At 50.3% G+C, this 27,516-nt stretch overlaps 2 protein-coding genes across 2 annotated transcripts; both read right to left on the reverse strand.

Annotated features, from left to right (window-relative positions):
• Nucleotides 1–4,922: 4,922 nt before the first annotated feature.
• Nucleotides 4,923–5,730, reverse strand: HOXD1 (homeobox D1). The gene is made up of 2 exons (XM_064719022.1): nucleotides 5,304–5,730; nucleotides 4,923–5,185 (listed from the first exon to the last, which is right to left on the reverse strand). The coding sequence occupies exons 1-2, from the start codon at nucleotides 5,728–5,730 to the stop codon at nucleotides 4,923–4,925; spliced, it is 690 nt and encodes a 229-aa protein (XP_064575092.1).
• Nucleotides 5,731–14,255: 8,525 nt separating this feature from the next.
• On the reverse strand, nucleotides 14,256–19,363 carry HOXD3 (homeobox D3). The gene is made up of 3 exons (XM_064718294.1): nucleotides 19,325–19,363; nucleotides 15,545–16,090; nucleotides 14,256–15,140 (listed from the first exon to the last, which is right to left on the reverse strand). The coding sequence occupies exons 2-3, from the start codon at nucleotides 16,038–16,040 to the stop codon at nucleotides 14,389–14,391; spliced, it is 1,248 nt and encodes a 415-aa protein (XP_064574364.1). The 5' UTR covers nucleotides 16,041–16,090; nucleotides 19,325–19,363; the 3' UTR covers nucleotides 14,256–14,388.
• Between the last annotated feature and the right edge of the window lie 8,153 nt (nucleotides 19,364–27,516).

The following is a 27,516-nucleotide window of genomic DNA, read 5'->3' on the forward strand; positions in this document are numbered from 1 at the left end:
GAGGCCCGGCATCCCAGGACTCAGATCCTGAGATCCCACATTAAACACTTCCATAAGGCATGATACACCATCCTGGTTAAAAATGCCACATTTTTCAGAACAAAATTAATTTTCTGAGCTATTATTTGCAATACTGTGCTTTCTGGTGAAGCGTAGTAAAAAAGATCTATTTTCCAGGTGGTGGGAAGTCTGCTAGGCTAGTAGAAAAGAATCGGACTGGATTTGTTCCTGTGTTTGTTTGTTTGTTTAAACCAGTGGTTTTCAATCTGCTAATCACCAGTGGCTGTTGTCTTTTAAAGAAACAAAACACAAGAGTACCAAAATTGTTTATGAAAAGCTCTTTTGTGGACCAGTGGTCTAATTTTTTTTCAGTATAAAGGAAGCCTTGTCCAGTTTACAAAAAGTTCTCAGGACTGTATCTCCAGCAGAGATTTTAACACTCTATGTAAGAGTAAATTGGCTCAAACAACCAAGGAAGATTTACAGCTGAGGGTTACTTTGTTCACTTGGCTGATGATCAAGAACAGTAAAAGACTTCCAGATCAAGCTAAACTACAGTAAGACATTGGCTCTGTGAAGCATCTTTTTTCCCTATATATTTCCCAGAATTATCTGGAGGCATTTTAGAGATGTGGTTAAGTAGGCATGTGAATAACAGATATTGTTACGATGGGGAGAAGAATGATTTGTCATTTGGTTCATCTTTATCAGGGTGACTTTCCTTTGCCAAAGACTCCTTAGTTCACTGACATTAGGGAAAGTTATAAAAAAGCAATGATTGAGACTGAATTAATCAAATAAACACATAGCTGTATGCAGCCATATATTGCAAATAGAACAGAATGTGTGTCCCCTAAACTTCAGTCACCTCTCAATGACAAACTGGTAACAGCCATGTTTCATCTGGGGTTTCTCTCCATACCTATTTCTCTTCACTTGTCAGGGATTTGCAAGTGTTCTTGGGGGCTCCCTGGCACTTAGGCTAGCAGAGTGGTGCAGGACAAATCATAAGTATGATTTCTTAGCTGCTAGACACAAGTTCTTGGAACTCCAAGGAGGTGTTTGCAATTTGTAATTTTGTCTGCAAAGATTTTTTTGTTATAAGAAATTGTAGTCTGTTCTCCTCTGCTAGCAATCTGTACCATTATTTGCATAAACCACAGTTCCAGGTTGTACCAATAAATACTGGAGAGGGACACTTTCAAAACTATATTAAAATATGAGGGGTGTGTTGCATATTTTTCTTTTCTAGCTTACTGCTGGCTACTTGCATGGTCAAAATAAACCTGGATATGCAGCTCATAGCATAAAACAGTCATTGGTTTGACCCTCAGCAAGGTGCTCCCTGTGCTGTAATTCCAAGCAGTAACATACTAAATCTGGTCCTCTTGAGGAGACAGATACCCAGGCAAGCCTGCGTTCTTGCCTAAACTTGGTTTTCAAAGAGGTGCGTTCTTCTGTTATCATTTACCTATCCAAAAGATATTAAATCTCTACATTCACATATGCCACTTAGGAACAGTAATTTTACAACTTTTTTTTCCTCTTGGAAGCCTTCCAAATCAATATTTTTGTTCTGTTTGAGGCAAAATGGGAACACATAAAAAATTACTTTGTTCATCTCCCTTTGTAGCCTGGGGCCCTTTGAGCAACAGTCAGTAGGCAAAAATTAATATATGACTGAAAGAGAATGGTCTTTCTGTGGTTTCTGATGATGGCTGAGGAAAACTAAGGCCAGGAAATAGTAGTTTCATAATTTGTGGAATATTATATGGTGGTGGGTATCTATTGAGTCCAGACTGGAATATTTTGTTCCGATTGCAGTGAAAACTGTAGCTTGTGCTCTTACAACTAGCTGCCAAATCTGAAACTTGTTTCCAACTGCTAGGCATCAAATTGAGCATGTGTGAGACACAACTCTTGGGATTAAGTTTAAAAGAGTGAATCTTCGACCTTATCTATCATTTATTTGTCTCACAGATATCACAGGCATTTTTATTTAATTATTTAAGAATTGGCACATGACTTGCATTAGCTCCTTCCTTTGGGTAGCTTGCTGACAGAATAGTGCAAAGGAGCAATATCTAATCCTCATACAGCTAGAACTGTTTGTGAAGAGAAAGATCCTATTCAACTGGCCCTGTCATGTGAGCAGAAATCACAATTAATACAAAGTACTGGTTCTTAAGACAGAATATAGTTGTGTTCATACCACCAAATTCAGACTGCCATAAGAGAGTCATAAGGTTTCATCTTAATTTCAGAGTAAATCTCTGTGAATTTGGTCTGTGTCATTTTGATGGATACAGAACTGTGCACTGCTACAAGGCTAGGACACATATTTATTTATTCAGGAAAATATATGTCACAAAAACATTCATTGTAAAAGACTTAGTGTGCTCTAATGGTCTGATCCAGCACCACTGAAATCAATGAGAATCTTTCTTTCCATGTTGGTAATGCAGGAGTGTGCCAGCAGTACAGAAAGCATTCCTCTGGCCTGAAGTGCCTGGCACAAATGTCAAAATCATTAGGAAAATAAAAGGCTGACAAACAAGCAACCCCATAGACATGCGACAAATTTGGAGGCAACTGAAAATACAGCTGTTTTCTAAAGTTTGTATGTGAAACATGTTCTGAGAAAAATGGGTTATTCCAGCTGTATGTCTATGCTCACTTGTAGGATTAAAAAAAAACAAATGAAAGAGTGGTAACAGAGTAGTTCATAAAAATGGACCTTTAAAACAGCTGCAGAAAAGAGCTGGTTAGTAGTATACCTGCCTTTAAAATTCAAATTGCAAAACAAATTTGATTTATTCAAATTTTCATTAATTTTACCAGATTTTGCTTTATTCTGCTTTAAGTAGCACCTTCCAAAAAAAAAAAAAGTGGCAGAAATATTATTTCCTGGTTTTTAATGAATGATCAGCCTGCAGTATAAACACTTGTTTGGTGTCATTACTTTAATGAAGAACTGCAAACCACACATTTTGGTTGCAGCTACTTTCACACGAGTACTTCAGTCCTGGGAATTTTTAGGGCTATGCCATGAAGTGAAGCAGCCCAAGGGACATGAACCGTAACTCTATGTACAGAACAAAAATGTGCCTGTGCGCATGCACAGCCGTGAGCCTCTAGCAGTGTTATCCTTTGCTGGTACAGTCAGGATATGATGTGTGACAACCCTTCTGCCTTGGGAAGTCCCTTCCTTTGGATGTTCACTATGGGGAACATCCACCTCCTTGCCAAGGAGGCTCCTGGCCCCGTTTAGCCATGGACTTGTTGCCACAACATCATCATAACTTGCCTGCCCAGCTTTGGGGAGTAGTTTCCCAAGGTTCCCACCACTCTGCTGGAGCTTCCATCAGCAGTGGCTTCCCAGTCCCTCAGCAGAATCTTCAGAGGAAAGTCTTAAGCAGAAGGGCACCTGAGGAGATGGAAAGTATTACAGAAAGTAAGAATCTTCTTCGTTGCAGGCTTTTTGGCTTGAGGCATCCATCTTCATATTCCCTCTGTGCTCATTCTGCCCAGTAAGCATCCAACAAAGACAAATAGTTGTTGGTGTCTGGGGCTGGCTTCCAGACAGGGACCCAATACATTCCACAGGTCTCCTTGAAGTCTGTCTCCCCTAGTCCCACAATTGGGTTTTCACCCCAAGGTCCAACACTCAGCAGAAATCCAGGGCAGAAAAAGGCTTGTCCAAAATAAAAGTCCTGTCCACAAATAAATAAAATTACCTTCACATAAATCCAGATGTCATTCCTCTCCACATTGCTGTTTTGCTTTCCCACGCAGAAATGGGAAAAAAAGTCTAAGCTTGGTTCCTTTGTCAACTTTGACATGGTTATTTTATCTGTGGGAACATTGCCAGTCTCTTTTGTGCAGCTATCCAAGCAAAAGACCCAGGAATCCTCTTCCCTTTTGCCAGCATTAGCCTTTGGTCAAACCCAAGCATCTTTCTAAGCTTCAACAGGTCTTGAGGTTTGCACGTGGTGAGATTTGTTGCAAACAGATTTATAATGATGCAATTTTTTAACCATGGGATACAATGAAGACTGAGAGGGCTAAATGAACTGATTCTGGCCCTCGGAGCTGTAAGAGGCTTTATTTTGTCTGCAGACATGTGAGGGGAGCTGGGAGTTAGCAGAGTGGCCACTGGCCCGTCCTGGGCTGCCCAGAGCCTCTGCAAGGGAAATCCCAGCACCTCTGCAGTTCAAATGAGGAAGAGGTGCTCCTCTTAAGGCTTTATTTCTTTTTACGTTTTACCTCGCGTTTTTTTCTGTCAAAAACAGATTTTTTACTAAATTAGGAAAATAAATAGGAATGAATGAATGAATGAATGAATGAATGAATGAATGAATGAATGAATACAAGCAAAACCAGCCTCTTTTTTGCAGCAGTTTAGCAAAGGGCAGGGCAGAAGACAAGGACACGTCTTTCAAAAGGGGATCTTGGATTCATGCCATGACCATCCCTGACCCTTTCTGTAAGAGGAAGTTTTCCTGTTCTCCCCTGCTCTGCCTTCTCGGGGTTTCTCCCTTTCTGTACCAACTCTGCCTGAGCGCATGGATCTGTCTTTTCAAAATACAAAACGGAGAAAGGCTCGGGAGCATGGGGCAGCCCCTCCACGCACCCACCTCCGCCCGAACCCAGGGGAACTGGCAGAGCCGCTCGCTGCCCTGCCTTGGGGAGCGGCGCTCTCCGCTAACTCCCGAGTACACCCTCCCGCTGCCTCGGCCCGCTCCGACACCGGGCAGCGGCGCTCCGAGCCGCCGGTTTTCCCTGAATCCTCATAAATAAAACTGTACATAAAGTTCCAACAGAAAAAGCAGCGCAACAGCACAGCCGGGGTCCCGCGTGAAGGCACAGCCGGTGCCCCCCGGCCGCCGCTTCCAGCCCAGCCCCGAGGTCCCCGCGGGGCCTCAGGCGGGGCCGCCCGGGACAGCGGCGGCGGGGGCGGCCAGCGCCTCCCGCTCCCGCTTCTTCTGCTTCATGCGGCGGTTCTGGAACCAGACCTTCACCTGGGCGTCGCGGAGGCGCAGCGAGCGGGCCACCTCGAGGCGGCGGGCCCGCGACAGGTACCGGCTGAAGTGGAACTCCTTCTCCAGCTCCGTGAGCTGCCGGGTGCTGAAGCTGGTGCGTGCGGAGCAGGCGGGAGCTTCCCCCCCGCACGGCGCCGGGCCGCCTGCAACGCCGAAAAACACCGCGCTTCAGCGGGGGCAGAGGCAGGGATGGAGGCAGGAGAAGGGCAGAGGGGAGCCGGGATGGGAGCAGCCCCCGCCCGCTCCCGCCGCCCCACTCACTTCTGCCGGGCGGGCTCCGCTTCGCTCGCATCCACTCGAAGGTGCGGGGCGCCGCCGGGGCCGCCGCGGGAGCCGGGCGGGCGGGCGCGGGGGCGGCCCCGGGGCAGGGCGAGAGGTGCCGGAGCGCCCCGCCGCCCGCGCCCAGGCAGGGGCAGGGGCAGGGGTGCTCGGGGTCCCGGGAGCGGCCGCTCCCGGCGAGGATGGACGAGGCGTAGGCCGGCGGTGCGGCTCCCCGCGACGGGCGGCAGCCGGGGCCCAGCGCCGCGGGGGCAGCGGCCGCGTAGCCCGGCGCCTGCGGGGGGGACGCGGCGCTGGCCGTGGTGCCCAGCGCCAGGAAGGCGTCATCCCCCCGCTGGGGATACGGGGCCTGCGGGGCACCGCGGCACAGCCCCGGCGGAAAGGCGAGAGCGAAGTACCCCAGCTCCATGGCCCACGGGGCAGAACCGCGCCCCGCCGGGGCAATATTGCCGTAATATAGGCCCTGGAGCGGGGCACGTCCCGCCCCGCGGCCAATGGGAGCCCGGAGGGGAGAGCCCGAGCCGGGGGTCCCGGGCGCCCCCAGCTCCCCTGCCCCGGCCGGCTGCCGGGACTGTAGCGGGGCTGGAGCGGGGCTGCAGGTGGGCAATCCTGCCGTGCCGCACCTGGATTCCCTCGGGACAGATCGCTCCCCCTGGCTCGACGGAGTCTCCGCACACTAGGGACGTTTGCCGGGAGGTTGGAAGGTGAGCGAGCTGACGCTTTCCCGCTATCCGGGCGCCCGTCTGCGCTCTCCCTTGCCCTGCAGCCGGCCGGACTCCGGGGGCTCCCACGGGAGCCCAGCCGTCACACCCCGGCCTCCCCATCCGGGGGCTGGGGCAGGGGCGGGGTGCTGCTGCACCTCATGGCGCTTAATGGTCTCATTCCGTCAGATAAGTGCTCTGCAGCCTCTCAAAAATGAATCTCCTCACCGTTAACAGGCTCACACCGTTAATGGACTTCTATTTTTCCCTTGGCGATTCGGCATTGTTTACTGAGTGTTCACCAAGTTGCTCTACCCAGCCAAATCGTCCAACTCTCTCTTGGTTTTCAATCCTCCAGAATGGCAGGAAACAGCAGCAAGGTGAAGGAGGTGAAATCTGGACTCCCGAAGTGATCATCTTGCCCTAAACGTCTCCAAGTGACATTTGACCATCCAGTGTGAGCCACGCTGATGTTTGATTTGGGCAATGATCGGTTTCATCCAGTGCCTCGGCTGATAACCGTGTGTCAGTGCAGTTCAGAAGAGCAGAAGGGCATGCTGGGCAGAGCACACCTGGGCTTTGGTGACTTGGGATTGGACATACAAGGAACACAAGGGCTACATCATGCTGCTTTGAATTAGCCTTGCAACCTTCTAATTCTTAGTAGGTGGATGTGGAGTCAGCTGGCAAATGCAAGGGTTGTACTTTATTTAAAATTATATTTTATTTCTAAATAAAAGCATGAAATTTATATACCTTCATCCATCATCTAGTGCCTTCCACTCAACACCTCAAGGAGTTCCACAAGCTCTTGGCAAAAGTGCCGTTTGTTGTGGTCAGGAAGAGGCCACAAATTTTGCAAGGACCAAGCATGATGCCAGCCTTATGAAGGCAACCAGAATCCCCAGAGAAGGAAACATTCCACTGGATCTCCTGTGGATTTCAGAGGGCCAGACTGGTGACAGGAAAGGGATATAATGGGGAGACATAATCAGACCATTTCACTGACTCAGTATCAACTCTTTCCCACGGAGATTTGTGCTCTGCAGCTCAGCTCCACCATTATGCCCAGCTGATGAATTCAGAGCAGATCTGTTGGGTTTTTCCTGCAGGGGCCCTGAGAGGACACATTGCTAGGACAGGCATGCACATCCTGCAGAGGTACAGGAGCATTTCCCTGCACAGGGACTCTGATCAGTGACATGACCTCCTATCAGCCCCACTTTCTCCCCAGCTAATATTGTTCATCTACTACAAACCAGCTATTGCAGAGGCAAGGCTGGTTGTATATAGATTATGTCTTAAGGGTGCTTGAACTTCGAGTCTACAGACACAGCAGGCACTGAAATATCAGAGTCCTGACACTCAGTGTTCTCCTGGCACAGACTTGTTCACTCTGATGGGCTGTGCTGCCCTTATACTCTAATAACAGGGTATCACCTAAATTTCTATTTTCAGGGGGTGCAAGAAGAATTAGAAGAAAAAATTAGAACAGTTTAAATGAAATACACTCTGCCAGGAAACATACATTTGGAGGAAGGGGTCAAATTCTGGACGATGCAAACTTTCTCAGCACTCCCATGGCAATCAGAGCAGTTTGGAAAATGTTATCTTGTGAAAAATCAGAAGCCTGGGAACACCAGGTTTTCTCTTTAGCAGAGAATAGCTGTCCATGCAGCAGAGCATCTGTGCTCTTCAGTCTCCCCTGCTGTAAAAATTCCTGCCTGCAGGGAAGGAAAGAAAATTGGCTTCAGAAAAGAGCTGCTGCTTTACTTGGGTCTTGTGTTTGCAAAATGCAACTGGTTTAATTACACCTAAGACTGTTCTAAATGCTAGAAAAGCTGTCTGTGTTCACACCAACATATGATCTTTCCATTTACCCAGCTGGATGCTGTTACCAGTTTCCTGTTCATTACCTGTTTGTTTTGGCAGGACTGTTCAAGGGTGACAAAAGCAGAAATCAGTGGCTAAATACAGGAAAAACATCTCTTGTTGATACTCTGGCTTTAGAGGGAGAGCTTTCTCTACATGCAGGAATTTCAGTGTTCAGACTTTAAAAGTTAACTTCCAGTGATAGAGAACAGAGTGACTGAAGATGTTTTTTTTACAAGGAGTCTAATGGAAAAGATGAAGGACTCATTGGAAGCCAAAAGAAGGAAGAAGAAAAGTGGGGGGAAAAAGAATGTGAAGAACATGATGCTATCAGAGACAACTGGAGAATTGCTGGGAGGTTCAGGGATGCCTGTGTGAGTAATCAAGTGATGGTGAGACAGGGGAGCTGCTGGGGCAAAAACTTATGTAACAACAATGGACCAAATGAGTCCTTGTGTCACCATGTTTCTGGAAGTATGTGGGCCTCTACAAAGCCTGAGAAAGCTGTTGTGGAACCAAGACATGATGTAGGAGAAAGTCCATCCAAAAAGCCCTGAGTCCTGTTGGTTGCAGACACCAGCCCCTCACCCTAGGGAGGCTGCTTGAGCAGCCTGTGTTGAAGGCAATGGCAGCCCAAGCCACAGGCACTGCCTTGGGACTGTCTCCCTAGGACAGGAGCCCACCCTCTGTGCTTGTCACTAACACCCAGGAGATTCCTCCCCAGCCCCCAGCCTAGAAGTCGAGGTTCAGCATTACCCTGTCCTTTTCCCTCTGCTGCTGCAGCCCTGCCAGCTGGGCAAAGCTGGTTCCCAGTGCCAGGGGGGATGTACATCCATGGTGTGGGGACAGTGAGGGTGGGGATGGGCATCCTGAGGGCAGATAAGCAAACACTGGGCATTTAAGCAGTGGCCCTGTTAGCACAAACAAACCACCAAAGGCTCCTGTGAGAAAGGCTGTTACAGAAGGAGGGGAAGCTCTTCGGAGTTTATTTTGTAAAATGTGAATAAACCCAGGGATGAACAGAGACTTCAGGGCAGAGATGGGGAGTTGTTCTGGCACTCTAGGGGAGCCATCCTCAGCTCCCTCACTAGCACAGGCAGGCACATCAACCCTCAGGAAAGGGTGTTTCCCTCTGCCATCCATGTTTCCCTGCCACAAGTTCCTCTTTCCCAGGTGACCCTTGGGACAGGAACCTGTGTTCTCCCAGTATGTGAGATTAACAACAAAGATCCTCTGTATGAACACAGAGAAGAGGATAGTCTGTGCCTTCTTCTGTAAAGATTTGCTCTGAAGGGTGATTCCACGCTGGCCCCTTGCCATGTAAAGCCCTGTTTCCAGTCCCATGGCTGTGAATTTGTTGGGACAGAAATATTACACATATTGATAACCCAGAGGTGTCAAGGTAAGCCACGCTGCTGTGTGCAAAACAGGTGTCAATGAGTTTGCAGCCAAGATTTCTGTCTTCTCTTGCCTTTCTGGCTCCCAAGGATCCTAAAATGTTTCTTAGAGGAAAGACTGAGTCTGTGTACCTCACTCAGCATGGGATTGCCTACCTTCAGTTGTTGTAAGAAAAACTGCATGTAAAAATAAATGAAGTGTTCAAATCCTACATTTGTGAGAATTTTTACCCAGAAGATGTCCATCCTGCCTACTACAAATTCCTTGCTGTTTTCACTCTGCTTTGTGCTTATTGTCATTGAAGCTGAGCCTTTCTGTAATTCATCCCAGAACGTTCTGAAAGCTTCAGAACCCTGGACTCCAAAAAGAGAGACAAAGACTCACCTCTGCTCCTGAGCAGCATCTGCAGAGGCTTAGGGGTGTGCAGGCACAGGTACCTCACTGAGTCCCACTCTGTATCTTAGCCTATGTGGCCCAAGGGGTTCAGTCCTGCCCTGTTACTCGATGGCTCTCAAGCTCTGGGACTGCATTCTGTTGGATGGGGTTTCTGGTCTGGTCCCAGCTGGCTCAGGTCCAAGCAGAAGTAGGAGGAGCCACTGTCGAGTAAAAAGTGCTCTGGGTGTGATTGCTGACCCTTAACAGAGCCAGCCCTGTCACCCCCTGACAGCCCCACTCCAAGCAAGCACCACGGGGTACCCACTGCTGCCTCTCACATGGGAGCAGACAGGCATTGCCCATTCAGGGATTAACTTGCCATTCAGTCCCTGGAAAGTGACTGCAGCCAACAGAGCTCTGGCCCAGCTTACCTTGCACCTTTTAAAAGCAGAGGTATGTTGTTCATCAGTGTACAACACCACATGACACCCAGCCACCAGCACGGCCCTCACTGTCCTGGCAGCAGCAGCCCCTGTGTGCTGCCCACCCAGCTCCTGCCTGTGTTCCCTGGCAGGTTTGCAGTGCAGTGCTGGGCACCTGGGCTGCCCACCATAGAGCACACTGTGCCTTTGCCAGGCTGCCATGGTGTGTGGCACTGGGCACGCACAGCAGACTGGCATGCAGGAGGATGGCATCACAACCTGCAGCTCCTTTCCTCTCTCCTCAGCTGACAGCTATCAGCAAGGCACCCTCCCACTGGTAGACCAGCAGCCCCATCCCCTTTACCCTGTTTTTTCCCCTGGCAAGTAATCATTTTAGTGCCTGGACGTCCCTGCAGGCTGTACCAAAGGGCTTCCCATGGGGATGGAGGGATGCAGACACCCCAGTGGTGGATCCTGCCTTCAGGCTTTTTGCCATGGAGCCCAAAAGGCCCAGCTGGCCCTCAAGAAAGTCAGGGGACTTCTAGTTGATGCCGGTGGGCTCCCTCTTATTCAGCCAGCCTCCTCCCTGCATGCCCTTGCCTCCTGGGTGTGCAGCCAGCTGCATCCTCTTCATCTTTGGACAAGATTGCTGCAGTCCCAGGTGACCCTGGTGTGGTCTCATAGTGGAAGCCACGGGGGTGCCCCTGGGTCCTTCCCTGGCCTGCCCATGGAGCAGGGCTGGGAGCCTGTAGTGCCTGCTCAGGGAACTCTTGCTAAAGGAGCAGGAGGCATTTGGCTTTGTTTTCCCAGCCAAACACAAGTGGCACCTACAAAACTGTGGCATCCCTGGAAGCCCCTGGCTGTGCCTGTCTAGGGTCCCCTGCCCTGGTGCTGCTAACCAGGCCGTGCACAGTGGGACACTGATGGGCCCCCCTCAAAAAGAAACAGCTTGCAAAGGGGTGGCTCGGCCCTGCACTGACTGCATGGAGATAACACAAAGCCTCAGCTCCTTTTTGCACTGGGGAAACTGCCATTGAATGGTGAGTTACTGTAAAGGCCAAACCAGAAAGTGGGGACCCAAACCCCACTGATCTGAACAGAATAACTTGCATGGCCTCACTGAAGCTCTGTGAACCCCTGACACATCTCAACCAGTGCTGTCAGCAGCTGCCTGTCCCAAATAATGCAGCATCACTGCCAGCATTTAGAGGGCCTGGTTCACTGACCCTTTTAGGTGTCTGGAGCAGATGGAGGGAGCAGGGAAGGAGAGGAAGGGGTGCTGTGCCTCCTATTTGTAAAGAAAGGCAAAGGTAAGATCAGCCCCAGGCCTGGCCTTGGCTGACTAGCTGTGTTTTGAATAGGTGACTGGAGTTCATCACATCAGATGCTCTTGCAAAGGAGCTAAGCTCCTGATGTGTTTAAAAGGGGTTTGTTTATAATTTATGGGTTTTAAATGATGGGCCAAGAAAAAGTCTGGCTTGTGCCAAAGTGTATCTCTCCTCTAGATTGCTGATGCTTGTACAAACATTGTAAAAATGCCAGCAATCTTGCTAAAGTTACATTACTTCTAATAATTATGTTATCATCATGGACTTCTATTGCATTACAAAGGAGACACCTCTGCCAGAGTCACGGAGAAGAAAGTGAATTTATTTACAAGAAGATTCTCCCTCACACAAGCTCCTCCTCCTCCCCCCCTGGAAACCATGGCTGCTGTCTTCCTGCAACATGAAAGCAATTCAGGGCAGTGGGCCTCGGTAACACCGTGTTTGTGGTCAGGGCTCCTCTGAGCTCCCTTCCTTCCCCAGATCTCTAAACAGCCTTTTCTTTTTCACCAGATTCAATGAAGGACTAATAGTGTAAGTCGAGGCAGACACTGACTATCAGCCTACAGAGCACAAAGCAAAGGGGAGAAGGACACTGAGTGTCCTGCAGAAATGGTGGTGCCTTGCTGTTTCACAGAAACAGCAAAGAAACAGATGATGCAAAATATATTGTGTTTCAAGAACACACAAAAACCTACATAGGGAATTTTGTTTGTGGGCACACTGATTGCAGAAAGTTTTGGAGAGACAAACATATGTATATATTTATGGGAAATTGCAGAAGTATAAACCACAAGTGGTGTCTAGCATTACTTTTTGCGTTGTTTGTATGTTTTATTTTCTCCTGGGTGGTGCTTCTAAGAAACAATTTGTGTGAAAACTTCCATAGAATACAATTTTAGGGCTTAAAAGGGTTAAAATATGTCTCCAAACAAAGAAGTTTATTCTGTTCTGTTTTGTTTACAGATCTGTAACACATATATCCAAATTTGCTTGGTTAAAAGTGGAATTTAACAAAAGATACACTTTTCACTGTAGCACAGCATTGTTGAAATCTCACAGAGGGGAAAACAAAACCCTAAGTAATATTTTGAATCACTAGTGCTCAGCTGAACAAAAATAACAAATGGCGAGGAAGAAAGCGGGGATGGGAAAGAAAAGAAGAATAAATAAAAGAAAACTTGTCTGTATTGACCAGGATGGGAGGTGGCAAAATATTTCTCACAATAGGAATGCCAGGTCTGTCATTAGAGGATGGAGTAGGAGCTGCGGTGTTTGCCAAACTGGAAAGCGATGCATCAGACGCTTTGGTGGGGAATATAGAAGTTTGAATTAATATTTAACCCAACACTTTTAGAAAGAGACAAGAATAGTCTTCTCAGAGCAATATGTACTGTCAGGAAGAGACTTTAATCACAGCGTTTACAAAAGAAATATCTCTGTAAATCCAGCGAGTTCAATACAGCCGTGTAACTAGAGAGGAGGCAACACGAGGCTTCAGAGCACCGTTCCCTTTCTTTTTCCTATTTTTGTATCTTCTCGTTACTTTAATTTTTTCTTCCCCGTGTTAGCTGTCCTGTTGGTGTCAGGGCGGTGGCGGTGCCCCCTGCGGCGGTCAGGCCGGGTGGGACTGTCCTTGCCGGCACCGGGGAGCGCGGCGGCACCGCCCGGGCCCTGCCCGCGCCCCGTCTCAGCGTCTCCCTTCGGCTGCGTGTATCTGATTGTCAAATTTCTTTCAAAGTTTATATTTATGAAAAAAAAAAAAACCAAACCAAGAGGAAAAGCTCGGCCTTCCAAAGATGTCTAAAAATTGATTTATGGTTAGTAAAAGACAACAGTATAAAAATAACAAAGGAGGTGGCAGCTGCTGCGCGGATTGCTATGGAGACCCTAATGAAATTAGCACTATCAGAGGGTTTCTAATTTTTTTGCCTTCTAAGCTTCTAATTTCTTTTCTATTTTGGATAGCCAGAGTGTAATTTTAAAAAAATAAAAAAAAAAAAGAAAACAGCCCACCGAAATAATATGTGCGATACATACCCAGCCAATAAATAAATGTTAACCTCACCGAGGTTTTTATATGCAGGATTTGATCTGAAACAAGATGGTCAAGAGCCCCTCTTTGTAGATCGCCTCCTCAAAGCGGCTGCGCCTCCATCTGAAGGTGGCTTCACGCGGCCGAGCCAGCTGCCGGCCAAGCCACCGAGGCGCTCGAGTGGGGCCAGCCGATTAGAAATAAATACTTTAAAAATACTTTCAATATTTTTTTAAGTGTAACGGCTCTTTGTGTGATGCCACAGCTTGTTTTACTCTATTAATGATTTACGACTTGCTGTCTTAATTAATCCTTACATAAACTACAAACACCAGCCACTGTTACAACTGTTCAAGACTACTCTCTCAACTAGCTCAGACCGATTATACTAAATAGGTGAAATGTAAGTCACCACGGACCTGAATCCCTCTCCCGAAGTATTGGTGAAGAAACTCTACAAATACCCACATAAATACATTAAGACGAGGATAAATAATCAGTGATACAAAAAATGTCTCGCTTAAAATAATAAATACATATCATTTAGTCCAATGCGATCCTTACGTTACGGAAGAACTCATAAATTAACTTCTCTGAAATAAGCTTACGCGCGGGCGAGTTCCGACGGCTCACGACTGGTCTAAAACACCTCAGCATGACGCGCTGCTAACACTACAGCATCTCTAAGACTTACCTTCAAGTACATCATTACCAGCTTATCAGTCCCTCGGTTGGCAGTATATTGCACTGTCATGCTTAAAACAGCTCTAAGAGAAAGGCTCCTGCTCACGGACCTACTCGGGGCTGCGGAAGAAAGAAGGGAGCTGCTAAGGGAGACAAATCCACTAATACTGTTGGCACTCGAGAGCACAGTAACACTGTCCCGTCAGAAAAGTGAGGTAATGGAGAGGGGAGCGGAGCCCGCTGGCCGCCGCCCCGCTACAGATGCGTGAGCTTGGGCGCCTCCTGCATCCGTCCCTGAGAGGTGTGGTGAGAGGAAAGGTCCGTGTAGGTGGGGTGGGGGTCGCAAGGTCCGTGGTGGTGGCCGCCGGGGATCTGGGCGGCGCAGCTGTAGTCCACGCTGGCGGAGGAGGGGTGCTGCAGGTGCCCCAGGTTGAACATGGGGCCCGAGGCCGGCATGGAGTCCACGAAGTTGCCCCCCACGTAGACGGGGCTGCCCTGCAGGCTGGGGTTGGCGAAGCCGCCGCCGCCGCTCTGCATGGGGTGGGGGTCGTACTCCGCGCCCGCGTAGCGCTTCTGCTGCGGCAGGCAGCTGCTGAGCGGCGCCGTGTAGGCGGCCAGCCCGTACATGCTCTGCTGCGACTTGGCGAACGAGGTGGGCGAGGGCGCGTCGTAGCTCAGGCTGTTGACGCCGGGGAGCTGGCTGGAGTAGCCGACGTGGTTTGGGCCGCTTAGAGGGGGGCTGCGGTCCGGGGACTGTCCGACGGGGGAGTGCATGATGCCTTTGGCTTTTTGGTCCTTTTTGTACTTCATCCGGCGGTTCTGGAACCAGATCTTGATCTGCCGCTCGGTCAGGTTCAGGAGGTTGGCCATCTCCACGCGGCGCGGCCGGCACAGGTAGCGATTGAAGTGGAACTCCTTCTCCAGCTCCACCAGCTGCGCGCTGGTGTACGCTGTTCGCACCCTCTTGGAGGCCGGCCCGGGGGGGCTCTTGTCCTCGCAGCTCTCTCCTGCGGGGAAGAGGCACAAAGAGACATTGGTTCCCCCCACGAAAGACAGCCCCCCTTCCTGCCGGGGTCCCTCGGAAACCTGCTATACCCTCTCTTCTGTCGGCCCCGGGGAGGGGGTGCAGAGGGCCCGGGGGCGGCCTCTCCCTCCTCCCTGCCCGATACCCACCCTCCCACAGCTGCCGCCCCCCAGAGACACCGACCAGGCGTCCCCGGCACCCCGCCCTCAGCCTGTCCCACGTGCAGCGCCCGGCAGGGCTAGGACCCTCAGCGGGGTGGGGTGGGGGGATCGGAGGGCGATAGCAGCTACAGGAGCAGCAGACAAGGCCCTGAGCCGGAGCTCAGCCCGAGGGACTCAGCCCTGCTCCCCGGGAGAGCAGTGGGTCGGGGCGGGGGTTTTGGGCTACCTGAGGGGGCGCAGGTGCTTTTCTGCTTGGAGTTCTGCCGGGACTCCTTCATCCAAGGAAATATCTGCTTGCTGAGGGTGGTGCTGGCCGAGCCCGAGGAGTTGGGGCCCCCCTTGGCTTTTTTCGGAGGGGGCACACTGGGAGGGGGGTTGGGCGGGGAGGAGGGCGGCAGGGCCGGGGGCTGATGCTCGCCGATCCCTGGGGGCTGGCTGCCCCCGGGGCCGCCCCCGCCCGGCCGCATGCAGCTCCCGCTCAGCTCGCTGCCCTTGTGGGCCGGAGCGCGGCCGGGCGCCGAGCCCTGCACGGAGCAGGCGGAGCCGGGGTACTCGCCGTCCAGGCCGGCCTGGCCGTAGGGCTGGTGGGCCGCGCCGTAGGGGTAGGCGTCGGCCTTGCTGTAGGTGTAGCCCCCGAAGAGCCCCGCGTTGTCGTAGTAGGCGGCTTTCTGCATCCTCTGCTCTGCGATCGCCGAGGCCCGTGGCCCCCGCTCAAATAACATTGACCGCCGCCCCGCGCCTCACGTTCTCGGCCCGGGCCACTCGCAGCCACCTGGGCAGGGAAACAGCAGGGACACAAAAGAAACTTTTAGAGGGGGGAACCGGCTGGTAGCGGCTGGCACGGGCCGGTCCCGGCGTCCCCCGCACCCCGGCACCCTCGGCCTCGGCCTCCCATGCAGGGGAGGGCTGGGAGGCATCAAGGAAGGAGCAGGGGACCCAAAGAAGGACCAGGGGACAAAAGGGTAGGATCAGGGTCACCAGGCTAGAGTCAGGGCAAACTGGGCCGCACCAGGGAGAGAGCAGAGCACACCAGGGAAGGACCCGAGCCACTGCAGTGAAAGAGCCACCCGGGAGCCATGGTGCGGGAGGAACGGAGCACATTGGCGGGACATCCTACAGGCCACCTTTTGAAGCATTTGGGGGGATGTTTTATTTGCTTTGTTTTGCCTTTGGCCTGTTCCCGCTCGAGTTTGGCAGGATCGGGTTGTAGAAAAGCGCGCTCAGTGACAACTGTGCTGGGTGGTGTCCCCAAAGAGCCAGCGGCCCGTTCCGGCCGAGAGCATGGCGCCCCCCGCCCGGCACGCGTGCGCACGGCCCTGCGCGGCTGACATGATGGATGGAGCCCGGGCTGCGGCCGGGCAGAGGCAGAAAAATCCCGTCCCCTTTGTAAACCCGCCCTGCTTCTTTCCCCGGATTCCTCCAGAGTTAAAGTATAACCGGCGCCATTCACTCCCTTTACTTTGCACTATAAAGGAAGTCGCAGGTCAGCTCCCCTATTTTAATTCTGTGATGAATTAAATTCCCTCACCCAACGTTTCTCGTCCCTTTTATTTGTACCCAGTAGAAAGAACCTGAGACATCTGAGATAATTTTTAGAGGGTTCTTTTCTTTTTTCGGCCTGCAAACTTATGGCTCTCCCCTCCCCGCCCCCCGGCTCCCGCATGAGGCTGCTCCCACCGAAAGCGCACGGTCCCCTTAGGGCAGATGTTTTGAGGCAGGGTGCTGATACCTTTCTCCTTGCTGCTCCCAAAACTGCTCTGCGCTTAGTACGAGATGGAAACTGTTATGCAGTTTTGGTGAGGCTTTTTAACATTCCCTGCTCCTATTTTTCTTGTGGGATAGGGGTTTTCTTTGACACTTTTGGTCGTTTTGTAAATTAGCACATACTTCGCCTGACAATATAAGTCTGTAAATCAACATATCTTGAGACTTCCTTGTATTTCTGCAGGATTTAAGCCTACTAATATACCAGAGAAAAGTAGCTGGAAATCTTTGAAAGATGTCCGACAATTATAGTTCTCCTGCCTATACTTATGCAATATTAGGAGAGTAGTCTTCCTTCTCTCGCAAGTATCATTGGTCCCGCCAAGTATCATTGATCTGTTCTCTAAAATTCATGGGGAAACACATCTCTGTAAGTGAAAATAATCTCAGCGAGCTGCGATTCACGGCCGCTCTCGGCGGTTTATCCCGTGTCACGGACCGCCGGGGTCCTTTTCTTTCCTAAACAAAAGCTTGAGATGATCTGTGTAGCTGACAGAACGGGAACTGTTTTTCTCTCCTGGAAATTTTTTGTTTAAAAAGTCTGCAGAAATGGACGGTGGCGATAAAAATGAGTTTTAATACGATGTGATAATTTTGACGAGTCTTGGACGTATTTTGGTCCAAATAACTCTGTCTCTCTTTTCCCACTTCTGTCATCTACATTTTCGGGACCGGTCTGGACTGAGGACTTTTGTTAGCACAACACTGCCTTAAGCGTAGGCTTTTATATGCCTTGTGAAATATAGTTCCCAAAAGAATACACAGAATCTTAAGAAAGAATATTGCTGTTAAGCTGTTAAAAGCCTTATTTCTTTTCTGAAATACCAACTGCTTGTGAACTCTGCTTGAACCTAAAAAGGAGGCTATGGGCCATAAATCACATGGACAATGCTCAACTGTTTGGTGGCTCATCTTTAGATCTTAAAAAGAGAGAGAGGGAGAAAAAGAGAGAGAGGGAGACCTATCCAGGGTTTGATTTTCCACGAGTGAAAGGCCCGGGGTGATGTTTTTATAGGTAACACCAAAGCAAGGGCTCAACACTTGGTGGTTTGGCCAGAAAGAGCCTACAGGAAAAAACAAAAAAAAAAGGAAAAAAAAGAAAAAAAAAAAGAAAAAAAGTGACATCCAAATGGTGAGGCCGAGCCGTGGGAGGTGGGCTTGGAGGCACCGAGGGTAGGAAACCGCAAAGTATCCATGTCTGTGTTTCAGATTTCCCTTCTTCCTCTCCAGAAAGGTTAACCTCATCTGAACTGTTAGGCGTCGCACACGATAATGGGACTTTTTGTCCTGCCACTGGTTCCAGTGCCTTTGCGGGATGCCGAGCCTCTCAGGGCTGTGCCCGGAGAGCAGCTGGAGCCCCGGCGTCCCCGGCTGGCCCAGGCTGGCCCAGGCTGACACGGCCCGCCGCTGCCCGCCGCTCTCCTCCGACACTTTCATATTAAGCAGTTCTCTACTAAAACTTCCACTACACTTAATTCTGCTTCGGATCAATATCTAATATGATACCGAATAAATAAGAGGCGGTGAGAGCGGCCAGCGAAGCGGTTATTAAAGCAGCCGGAGCTCTCAGGGTGCATATCAATGCACCTGTCATTGCGGTTGTAGCAAAATTTATGACTGCTAGCGCCGTGGCAGTAAACGCTCCGGCCAGGAATGAAAAGGAAAACACTTCCCAAGCCCCGGCACTTTCAGAAGTGCAAAGCAGCCGGCGCGTAGGAGGGAGCCCGGCAAAAGAATCCCCCGCTCGGCACGTTTCCCGGCCGGCGGCCCGGGGCTGCCCTGTATATAAGGAAAGCGCCGGGGCCGCCGCCGGACCCGGCCGCAAGCAGGGCAGCCGGGCACCCACCGCTGGGGCTGCGGGCACGTCCCGTCTCTGGGAGCTCTGGGGAGCGCGAACGGGCCCTGCGGGACACGGAGCGGTGGCCGCCGTGGGGCCTCTCAAAGCAGCTATGGAGCCCCCCGGAGCCGCCCGCTCCCCGCGGCTGGGTCCGGGCCTTGGCTGCTCCCCAGCCGGGCCCGGCTTCGCGGCACAGGGGCAGCTTCCAGCGGGGCTCTCTGCGGGCCGCTCTTTATCTGACGTGCGGGACGCGCCCGGGGTGCCGCCGCCGCCCGGCTTGGACCGAGCGGCTCTCCCCGCTCGGCGGGCACGGGCCGGGGCAGGGCCGGGCAGCGCTCCCTGCGACGGGCCTGTCGCGATAGGGAAAGCGAGAGATGGATGGAAAAGGAAATGTAGAGAACTCACCAAACTTACGTTTTTTCTTGATTTTTGACTTTAACTGTGTGAGTAGGATCTTCAGATTTCTTTGGATAATCCGTGGGCACGGACCTGCAACAGAAGTGATAACTCTCAGCGGAAACTGCTTTGTTTTGGACTTTCTTCCTTAGGACTTTGTTAATAAATGCACATCTCGTCCGCAGCCCCTCACCGTATCTTTCCGTCCGCGTCAGATATTTTACCAGACAAAGGGTAGATGTTTCTCTTCATTTATTAATAGAGCTTTGAGAGAGGCGGGGAGCAAACAAACGTGCAAAATGCTCCGGTTGCGGGTGGGAGCCGGGCAGGGCGGCCTGCGGCAGCCGCTGCGACGGGCCCCGCGCACCCATGCCTGCCTTCCCGAGCACCCATGCCTGCTTTCCCGAAGAGCCAGCCCCTTCAGCGCACGGGGTAAGGGAGCACCTTTGCGGGGAGCTGCGGGCACCTTCGAGGGTCGCAAGCACCTCTCCCGCCGCCCGCACCCACGGCCCGCGAGGAGTTCCGCGGAAACGAAGCTAGCGCGGGTCTTTCTCCATTTCTCCCCCCAGATACCGAATAAGACTGAGAGAAAGATAAGCGAAGAAGTCCCAGCATTGAAAATGCGCTGCAAGCATTTGCGTCTCGGAATTAGTATTTTGCCTTTGTCTGTGCAATGTGTCGATTCAGGACATTAAGAACTTAAGAGTGCTAGAAAATCCCCCACAAAGAAGCCCAGGTCATTATAAAGACGATATCTAGCCACCATAAGCCTTTGAAATGACCTTTGGCTCGTATAGCAATAACTCACCACTTAATGAACAACCAACGGAAGCGCCTCCGATAGCTCACAACACAACAGATCTTACAACTTTCCACCAAGTCTTCTCTCTCCCTAACCAAACTCAGTAGGATGCTACATTCCCCTTCCAAATCACCTTAATTTATGCTGGCAAACTGGAGTTAGGGAAGTGGAGCTTCATGATTACACATGATGCTCGCTCAGGTTCCTGGCCCAGGCCTGTCCCAGTAACGTCTTATATAATGTATTCACGTGGGCGTACGTCAACTTTAAGTGCTTTATTTTTTTTAAAGAGAATTCATTAGAAATAGCACTTTACACGGTGTATGAAGGCAACCTAAAGTGGGTTGCACCTTAGCCCCTGAGCGGAGAGATCATAATATTGCAAACCAAGTCATTGTTAGCCGCTGTTGATTAACACGGTAAGTTTTCATTTTGTGCCTAATTAATTATCGACTTCTCATCCCTTTCTGAAGCAGCTCCTCAGCCTCACAAGCGATAGCCTTCTAGCTCTGGACATGCTTTATTTAGCCAGAGCTTGGCCAAATACCAAGACTTCCACGGCCACAGGAATAACCCCCAAAGTTTGTACTGTGGAGAGAGGAGTCTGGGCACGCTGGGGTTGTGCTCGTCTCCCAGCGCTTGGAGAAGACGTTCCCAGAGCTAAACCCAGGGAAATCTTTAGAATTATTCAGGCATGGGACCAATATAGGTATTATTGAAATTTTAGGTGAAGTTATAAGTGAGTGCTTCCATCGAGCCAAATGAAATGCTGCTTGCAGTAATTGGATTCAGCTGACTAACTTGGCAGGCCAGCAGCTTGGAGGCATACAGCTAAGAAAAATGTTCAGTGCTTTTAACTTCTGATCGAGCAGAGCAACACGCAACAGAAAATAATAAATAAATAAATAAATAAATAAACAAACACCCTAACTTTCTCCTTCTCCCCTGGCCTCCCACCCTATTTCCTTCGGGGCACTCCGACCCCCGCCGGGGACTCGCCCGGGTGACTCGGGGAGGGCAGGGTCCGTTCCAACCTTACACACGCTCTTGCTCCACAGCACAACGCTGGGCTTTACAGCAGCCATAACCAAGAGTTCAGCCGGGCTCCAGGCAAGGCACAGTCAGTAGAAACAGGCGTTCCTGGGAGAGTGGGGCTAGTTGCAGCAGCCCAAGCGGGAGCTGAGCTGTGTCTGGGAGGAGGCTGTGTGGCCGCTTCCAGACCCCCAGTCCGCACAGAGAAGCACTGGTCCCCCCCAGGCATCTTCCCACCGCCTTATTGATCAAACCACACAAATGCAGGGCAAGAAACTTCTCGGTAGATAAATATCAAGCCGTGCTTCAAATCGCATGTGTAACTCGAAGGCATGAGCATACTGGTAACAGCAGTACTAAAACAACTGCGGAAGGAACACAACAGCCACTAAGGAACACGAATGCGCTGCCAGGGAAAAAGGTTCGGGAAGACACTTGGCACTAACATTTGAGAGATCCTATGTAGAGGCTACATTACCAATGAGCCTATTTTAAATCGCCCTTTACAAATCAACACGGCTACCCCCTGCCCGGCTAACCACGGCAACGCATTAACGTGATGCTCAATCTCACTTTGGCAATGGGAGCATCTAGCAAAGTTCTCTCCCTCGTTTGTTTGCTTATTTGTAATTCCCTTCCACCGAAAATTGGGGAAAGGATAGGGTTAAACGTATTCCCCTAGCTTTTGGAAATGAGTTCACTTTTTATTTAAAGAACATAATAAAAAGAAGATACAGCTTAAAACGTTCAAGTAGGTGGAGACCACTCCATACATTTGCAGCCACTATGGGCAGAGATTGCAAACAAATTCCAGACCGTCTCTGAGCAAAGGAGATAATACAGCCCCTGCGGTTAAACGTCCCATTTTGTCATGCAGTTGCTTACCTGTGTATCAATTTATCATAAACCTGGGTTCCTCACTTTTCAGGATCTGCGCTTGCAGTTCTTAGAATATATCCTTCACCCTTTGTCTGCAGACAATACTCTCCTAAACCTGATCTTGCGGTTTTACAAATATTTCCAAACACCAGAATTCCCGATAGAACGAAAACAGGCTCAGGCTCAACTACCAATAAAAGAGAGCGAGTGGAAATCGGAATTTGTTGGGCTTTAAAAAAAAAAAAAAATCAACACACAACCCTTTAGCCATCAGCCTCCTGGAACCAACGACAGCAATTGGACGGCTCTTGTTTTGTTTTGGTTTTAAATCGTGCGGCCATTGATGAATTTTGGGGGCGAGCAGGAGAAATCCCTTTATAATCAGAAATATAGGCACTGCCTTAAAATACAGGCATATTGGCCCACGTGATCGCCGAGCAGCGCGCCGGGGCCGGGGCTGGCGCTCCCCGCGCCCCCGCGCAGCGGGGCAGCCGCGCCGGGCCCCGTGGGGCGGCCCGCGGCCCCCGAGCGCTGCCGCCCGCCCGCGCTGCCCGGCCCAGCCCGCTCCGCGCCGCTCCGCACCGCGGCCCCCGCACTTACGCGCCCCGCGGGGCCGGCGGAGCAGCGGGAAAAGGTGAATTTCGCGGGATGATCCCAGCGCGCAGCAATTCCCAGCGGAGACAGAGGAGGTATTTGGAGCCAGCTGCGGCCGGGAGCCTGTGCCGGGGGCAGCTCCGCAGCCACGCTGCTCTGGCGGACAGGCGCCGGGGCCCACTGGCGTGCGCGACTTTTTGCTCTCTCCTTCTCCGGACCGGGAAGATGCGGGGCAGCGGGAACTACCCCTGTCTGGAGGCTAAACAAACGCTGGGGGAAAAAACCCTCCCGACATTTGTGCGTGTGTGTGTCTGCCCTGAGCCTGCCTCCCTGCTCTGTGTGTATGAAGAGACATGGAGTAAACCCTGTGTATATCTGTCATGTGTGCCCACAAAGCTCCCCAACAACACCAGTTAGGCAAAAGAAAAAATATATATATGTATTAGCTTCTCTCTTTGATTTTTTGTAACATATCTGTAGCTATAAATACACCACACCTAATCTAACATCTGCTATGATTTCATTACCATCCAAAGCATGGGGATGTGACAGTAACATATTACCTTACAATACTAACCGTAAGTGCATTGTAACATTTATCTAAATTACATTGCTTTTCCTGACTTTGCAAACCAGTTATAAAAAGATTGGAGTCCAGTGATGGAAACATAAGTTCAATGTAAATTATTGTGTATGGCTTCGGATTTATAATCCTATATTTCTTCGAAACGATGCACTTAAATCTCGCCTCAAGTAAGAGGTAATGGTTCTTTATATCCTTTTCAGTCAGCCATATATTTTGGTGTCTGGGTAGTTTTGCCGAGCCCCCCGCGCTCGCGTGTCTGTGTGTACATACAGAACCCCTACACGCACAGCGTGTTCTGCATACTTGTGTACATGCACACAAAGCCGAACATAATTCTGGCTGCTGTTTAGACATTTTGGATGACGGAGAGGTCTTTGGCTTCCTACACAAAAGTGAGAGGGGAAAATCTGGACACGAGCAAAGAACACGAAGAGGATTCAGAAGAAAACGCCTTTTTGGAGGGCAGTTCGGAACCCCCCGGAGAAAGCCTCACAGCCCTTTGGTGCCTTTTCAGAGTCTAGTGAAAAAGAAAAAGAAAAAGAAAAAGAAAAAGAAAAAGAGGAAAAATAGAAAGAAAAAGAAAACACAGGCACATTTAACGTGAAAATGGAGGACGGCTGAAAGAAAGGAGCACCTTTGCCACCAACGCCAGAATTAAGATATCGTAAAGGGGACTGAAAAAGTATTAAGGAACTGTTAATCCTTTGGCTGGTGGGACTCCAGCTTTGCGCGAATTTGTCTCCAGTAAAGGATCTAAGACTTCTTCAATCGGAGCATATGTTCATAGAGCAATAAAACAGAAAGATTTACAGTCTCCGCCCGCCCCCCAGCAGCCTCGCACCCTTTCAGGAATTACTTATGATGATTTATAACAACAACTCCGGCAATTGTCAAACTGATAAAATAGCCCGGGCTATATGCGAGAATAAACGCTCCTATGAAAGGGTTGCGATTTATGTTCAGGTCCATTTTGCTGCGTGTCTTGGTGGAGTTTGGTTTCTTTCCCGGCCCAATAGGATAATATAAAACTTCATTGATAAAAATGTAGGAGTTCTCGTGAAGTAGCGAATCTGTTCCTTAGTCACTACCACAGCACATAAACATTTGTCATTTTTGAATAATTGAATTAATGTGTTATTGTTTGAATGTATAATTCATAACATAGGAAACTTTGTCTCTGTCCTGCCACCGAAACGGAAGCAATAAAAAGCTACAATCTAGGGTTTTTAGAATTTACTCCAGCAAGGGATAATAAAGAATATCCTGTTTGCAGGAGGCATTTCCAGCTGACTGGGATTTCACAGAGAAATCTCACACTCGTCCGTATTCTATTGACTTTTTAGAGAGTGGCTTTGTATAAAAACAAAAATGCTATTTTTCCCCGGTCCGAGCTATTGATCGGGGACTTGCGAGCCGGCGTGCCCGCTCCGGGGGCTGGATGCGGCTCGGGCCGGGGCAGGAGCGGCGGGGGCCGGAGCGGCCGGGGCAGGAGCGGCGGGGCCGGGGCAGGAGCGGTGGGGCAGGAGCAGGAGCCGGCCTTTGTGCGGACAGCGGGGGGAGGCGCGCCCGGCCCCGGCTCCGGCCCCGCTGTCACAGACCCACGGCAAAATTTACGACCCCGCTTGCGAGGGAGCCGAGGGCCTTTCCCCGCCGCCGGGAGCGGGCAGCGCTGCCCTGACAGCCGCATTGTTCCTCCGCGGCGCTCCGCGCCTCCCCGCGCAGGCGGCCGCGGCCGAGGCGCCGCTCCGGGAGGCGGTGTGCCCATCAGGCTCCCTGCTCCGCGGCGCTCCGTGGCGCTCCGCGCTCGCCCTCTTCCCCCGCTCCCTGGGAAGCAAAGGTCATCGCTTGCGCCCGGTCCGGTTCCCGGCCGCTGCCGCGCTGGAAATCAGGAAGCAGCGTGCCCTATTTGTCAAGTGTTTGACAGCTGAGTTCATTAAGACTTAAATAAGGAGGAATAAAAGTAAAAAATATTTACGTACCGGGCGTCTCTTTTTCAGCAGCTACCCAAGAGCTAGGTGTGCAGGGAGAGGGACGGCACCCTTTGTATATTATATTCTTGGGATCTCTTCAGTTTTCAAGTCTGATAGAGTCCTTTGCTTGGCAGATTAATGACGACTCCGTGTTTCTTAAGGGACGTGCTGAATTAATTATTTCGCAAATCACGTGGTCAGGACTTGTAGAAATCTATTCTTATCATCTTCCTTGCACTTTGAAATTCTGCCTGTTATGACTGTTCCTAGCAAGATTATTTTGGTCTCTAGGCTTGGGGGGAAGGAGGGAGGAAAAAAAAAAAAAAGGAAAAAAGAATCAGGGGAAAGGGCTAACAAACATGGCCGGTGGAAGCGGTGTGGCTGTGCACCGAGAGGTCCCTATTTACTGTACTGTACAGTGAGTGGGGCTCGCTATTGACTCTGCCTTTCCTCTTCATTCTTACCTTAACGACTAGTGGTGATATAATATACAGAACTGTATTGATGTATCGGGAGTAACAGGAGGAGCCATTAAACAGCACAGAGAGAAAGTATAATCACAAGATGTGCCTCGATGTTTAAACTTAGCGAGTGTGTGCTTAGAAAGGCAGCCCCAGCCTGCCCTGGGCGCTCTTGGGCAGTAAGGGCACATGGTTTCTGCTGGGCACCCTGCTCCCTGCCCGGCCCGAGCCACAGACTGGATTTTTGGACTCGTGCCTTGACCACGCTCCAGGAGAGGACAAGCCCTCACTGACAAGCACTTATGACAAAAATAGTGCAATCGACTTCTCCTGGCTGTGTTATCGTCTGAGACACTTACACTGGGAAGTAAAAAAAAATATGCTTGCCATAGGTGCATGGCAAAGTTTAAAGTCTCTAAGTTGTGTTTTCTTGTGATCTTTCTTTTGTATCCGCTGTCAAAGTGAGAGTTACTGCTCAGGAAAAACTACTGTCTGCATTGCAATTTCGAATTTCCATTTCTTTATTTAATTGATTCTTTCTAGGACTCACCTAAAAGAGACACATCTGTGTGGGCATCGAGGTGACTTCAGGTGTGGCTCCTCGCCTCCTACCACACATGCAGAAATCCAGGAGTCATTCTAGGAGGGCTTGTTAAATGCAAAGCAGCAGCAAATGGATGACAGGCACTTTTAACTGCAGCCCAAAAGTAAATATAGACTCCAGCTTGGCCTAGAGTCACACCATTATGGCTGAAGCAAACAGCAAACCTGTTCAAAGGGACATTTGGAAGGATGCTATGCAGAGTCACTCATCTCTTAACACTGTAATGATGGGAGGGAGCAGCATTTTCACAGAAGGGAGACCCACCTTGTAAGGACTGATTGTTCAAGGTACAAACCAGAATCTGTTTCGCTACACCTTTTATTATTTCAGACGTATGTGGAGGGCTTACATCAAAACTACAGGCGACAGTTAGTATAAATAACGCTTTAATCAATGGCAGCAGAACATCAGCAAAGTCTATAAAAAGCATCACACTTTGACAGAGATGAGAGTGGCGCTGGACAATGCGACCGTTTAACAAAGGCTCCAATGCACAACGTTCACCCGCGATAAACAAAAATAATCAGCTTCCCTTCATACAAAAAATAACTCTGGAGGGTTACAATCATTGGGAAAAAAAAAAAAAACAAAAAACAAACAAAACAAAAACCAGCTCAGGTTCGTTTTGCATGAAGGTAACGACCAGTGGGTGCTGCTGGTCACTATTACAGACATCCTGACCATTCAGAGCAATGGCAGCTGGAAACTATTTCTGTTTGGTGCTCTCTGCCTCCACTTCACGTATTGTCCTGTCTTAGGGTGCGATCACACCTATGCAAACCTACGGTGCTCCAGCCCCGCTCAAAGGGGACGTGCAAACAGGGCTGTAAGAGCTGTGCCTGCTGAAGCCAACACTCGTCCTGCAGTTATTACCATTTCAAAAGACAATGAGACAAATTCTGCTCGCAGCTACATGCCTGTTTGACTTCAGTGGGCGGGGGAAGGAAATCTGGGAGCAGAAGTTGGTCCTTTAACTTCGGGAGCCATCTCGGTTGATTAGAAGCACAAAGCAAGGATTTGCTTATCCAAGGCCAGTATTTTCCAGGACTGTACCTCAGATGCCCAAGTTGGTAGCTCTCTCTCGAATAACACTTTTGCCCTGCTCGCAGCCAACTTATCGGACTTTAGGAAAACAGCAGGGGTCCGGGAGGAGGATTTTCAAGAGTAGCCAGAGGGATTTTACTTCCCCACACCCCTTTTTCTTCTTTATTTTAATAGCTCTGTATGAAGAGCAAAAGGATGGCTTTGAGCAGCTCTGGAGAGGAAAGGCCAC

Source organism: Zonotrichia leucophrys, chromosome 7 (genome assembly GCF_028769735.1).
Source record: "Zonotrichia leucophrys gambelii isolate GWCS_2022_RI chromosome 7, RI_Zleu_2.0, whole genome shotgun sequence".
Classification (NCBI taxonomy): domain Eukaryota; kingdom Metazoa; phylum Chordata; class Aves; order Passeriformes; family Passerellidae; genus Zonotrichia; species Zonotrichia leucophrys.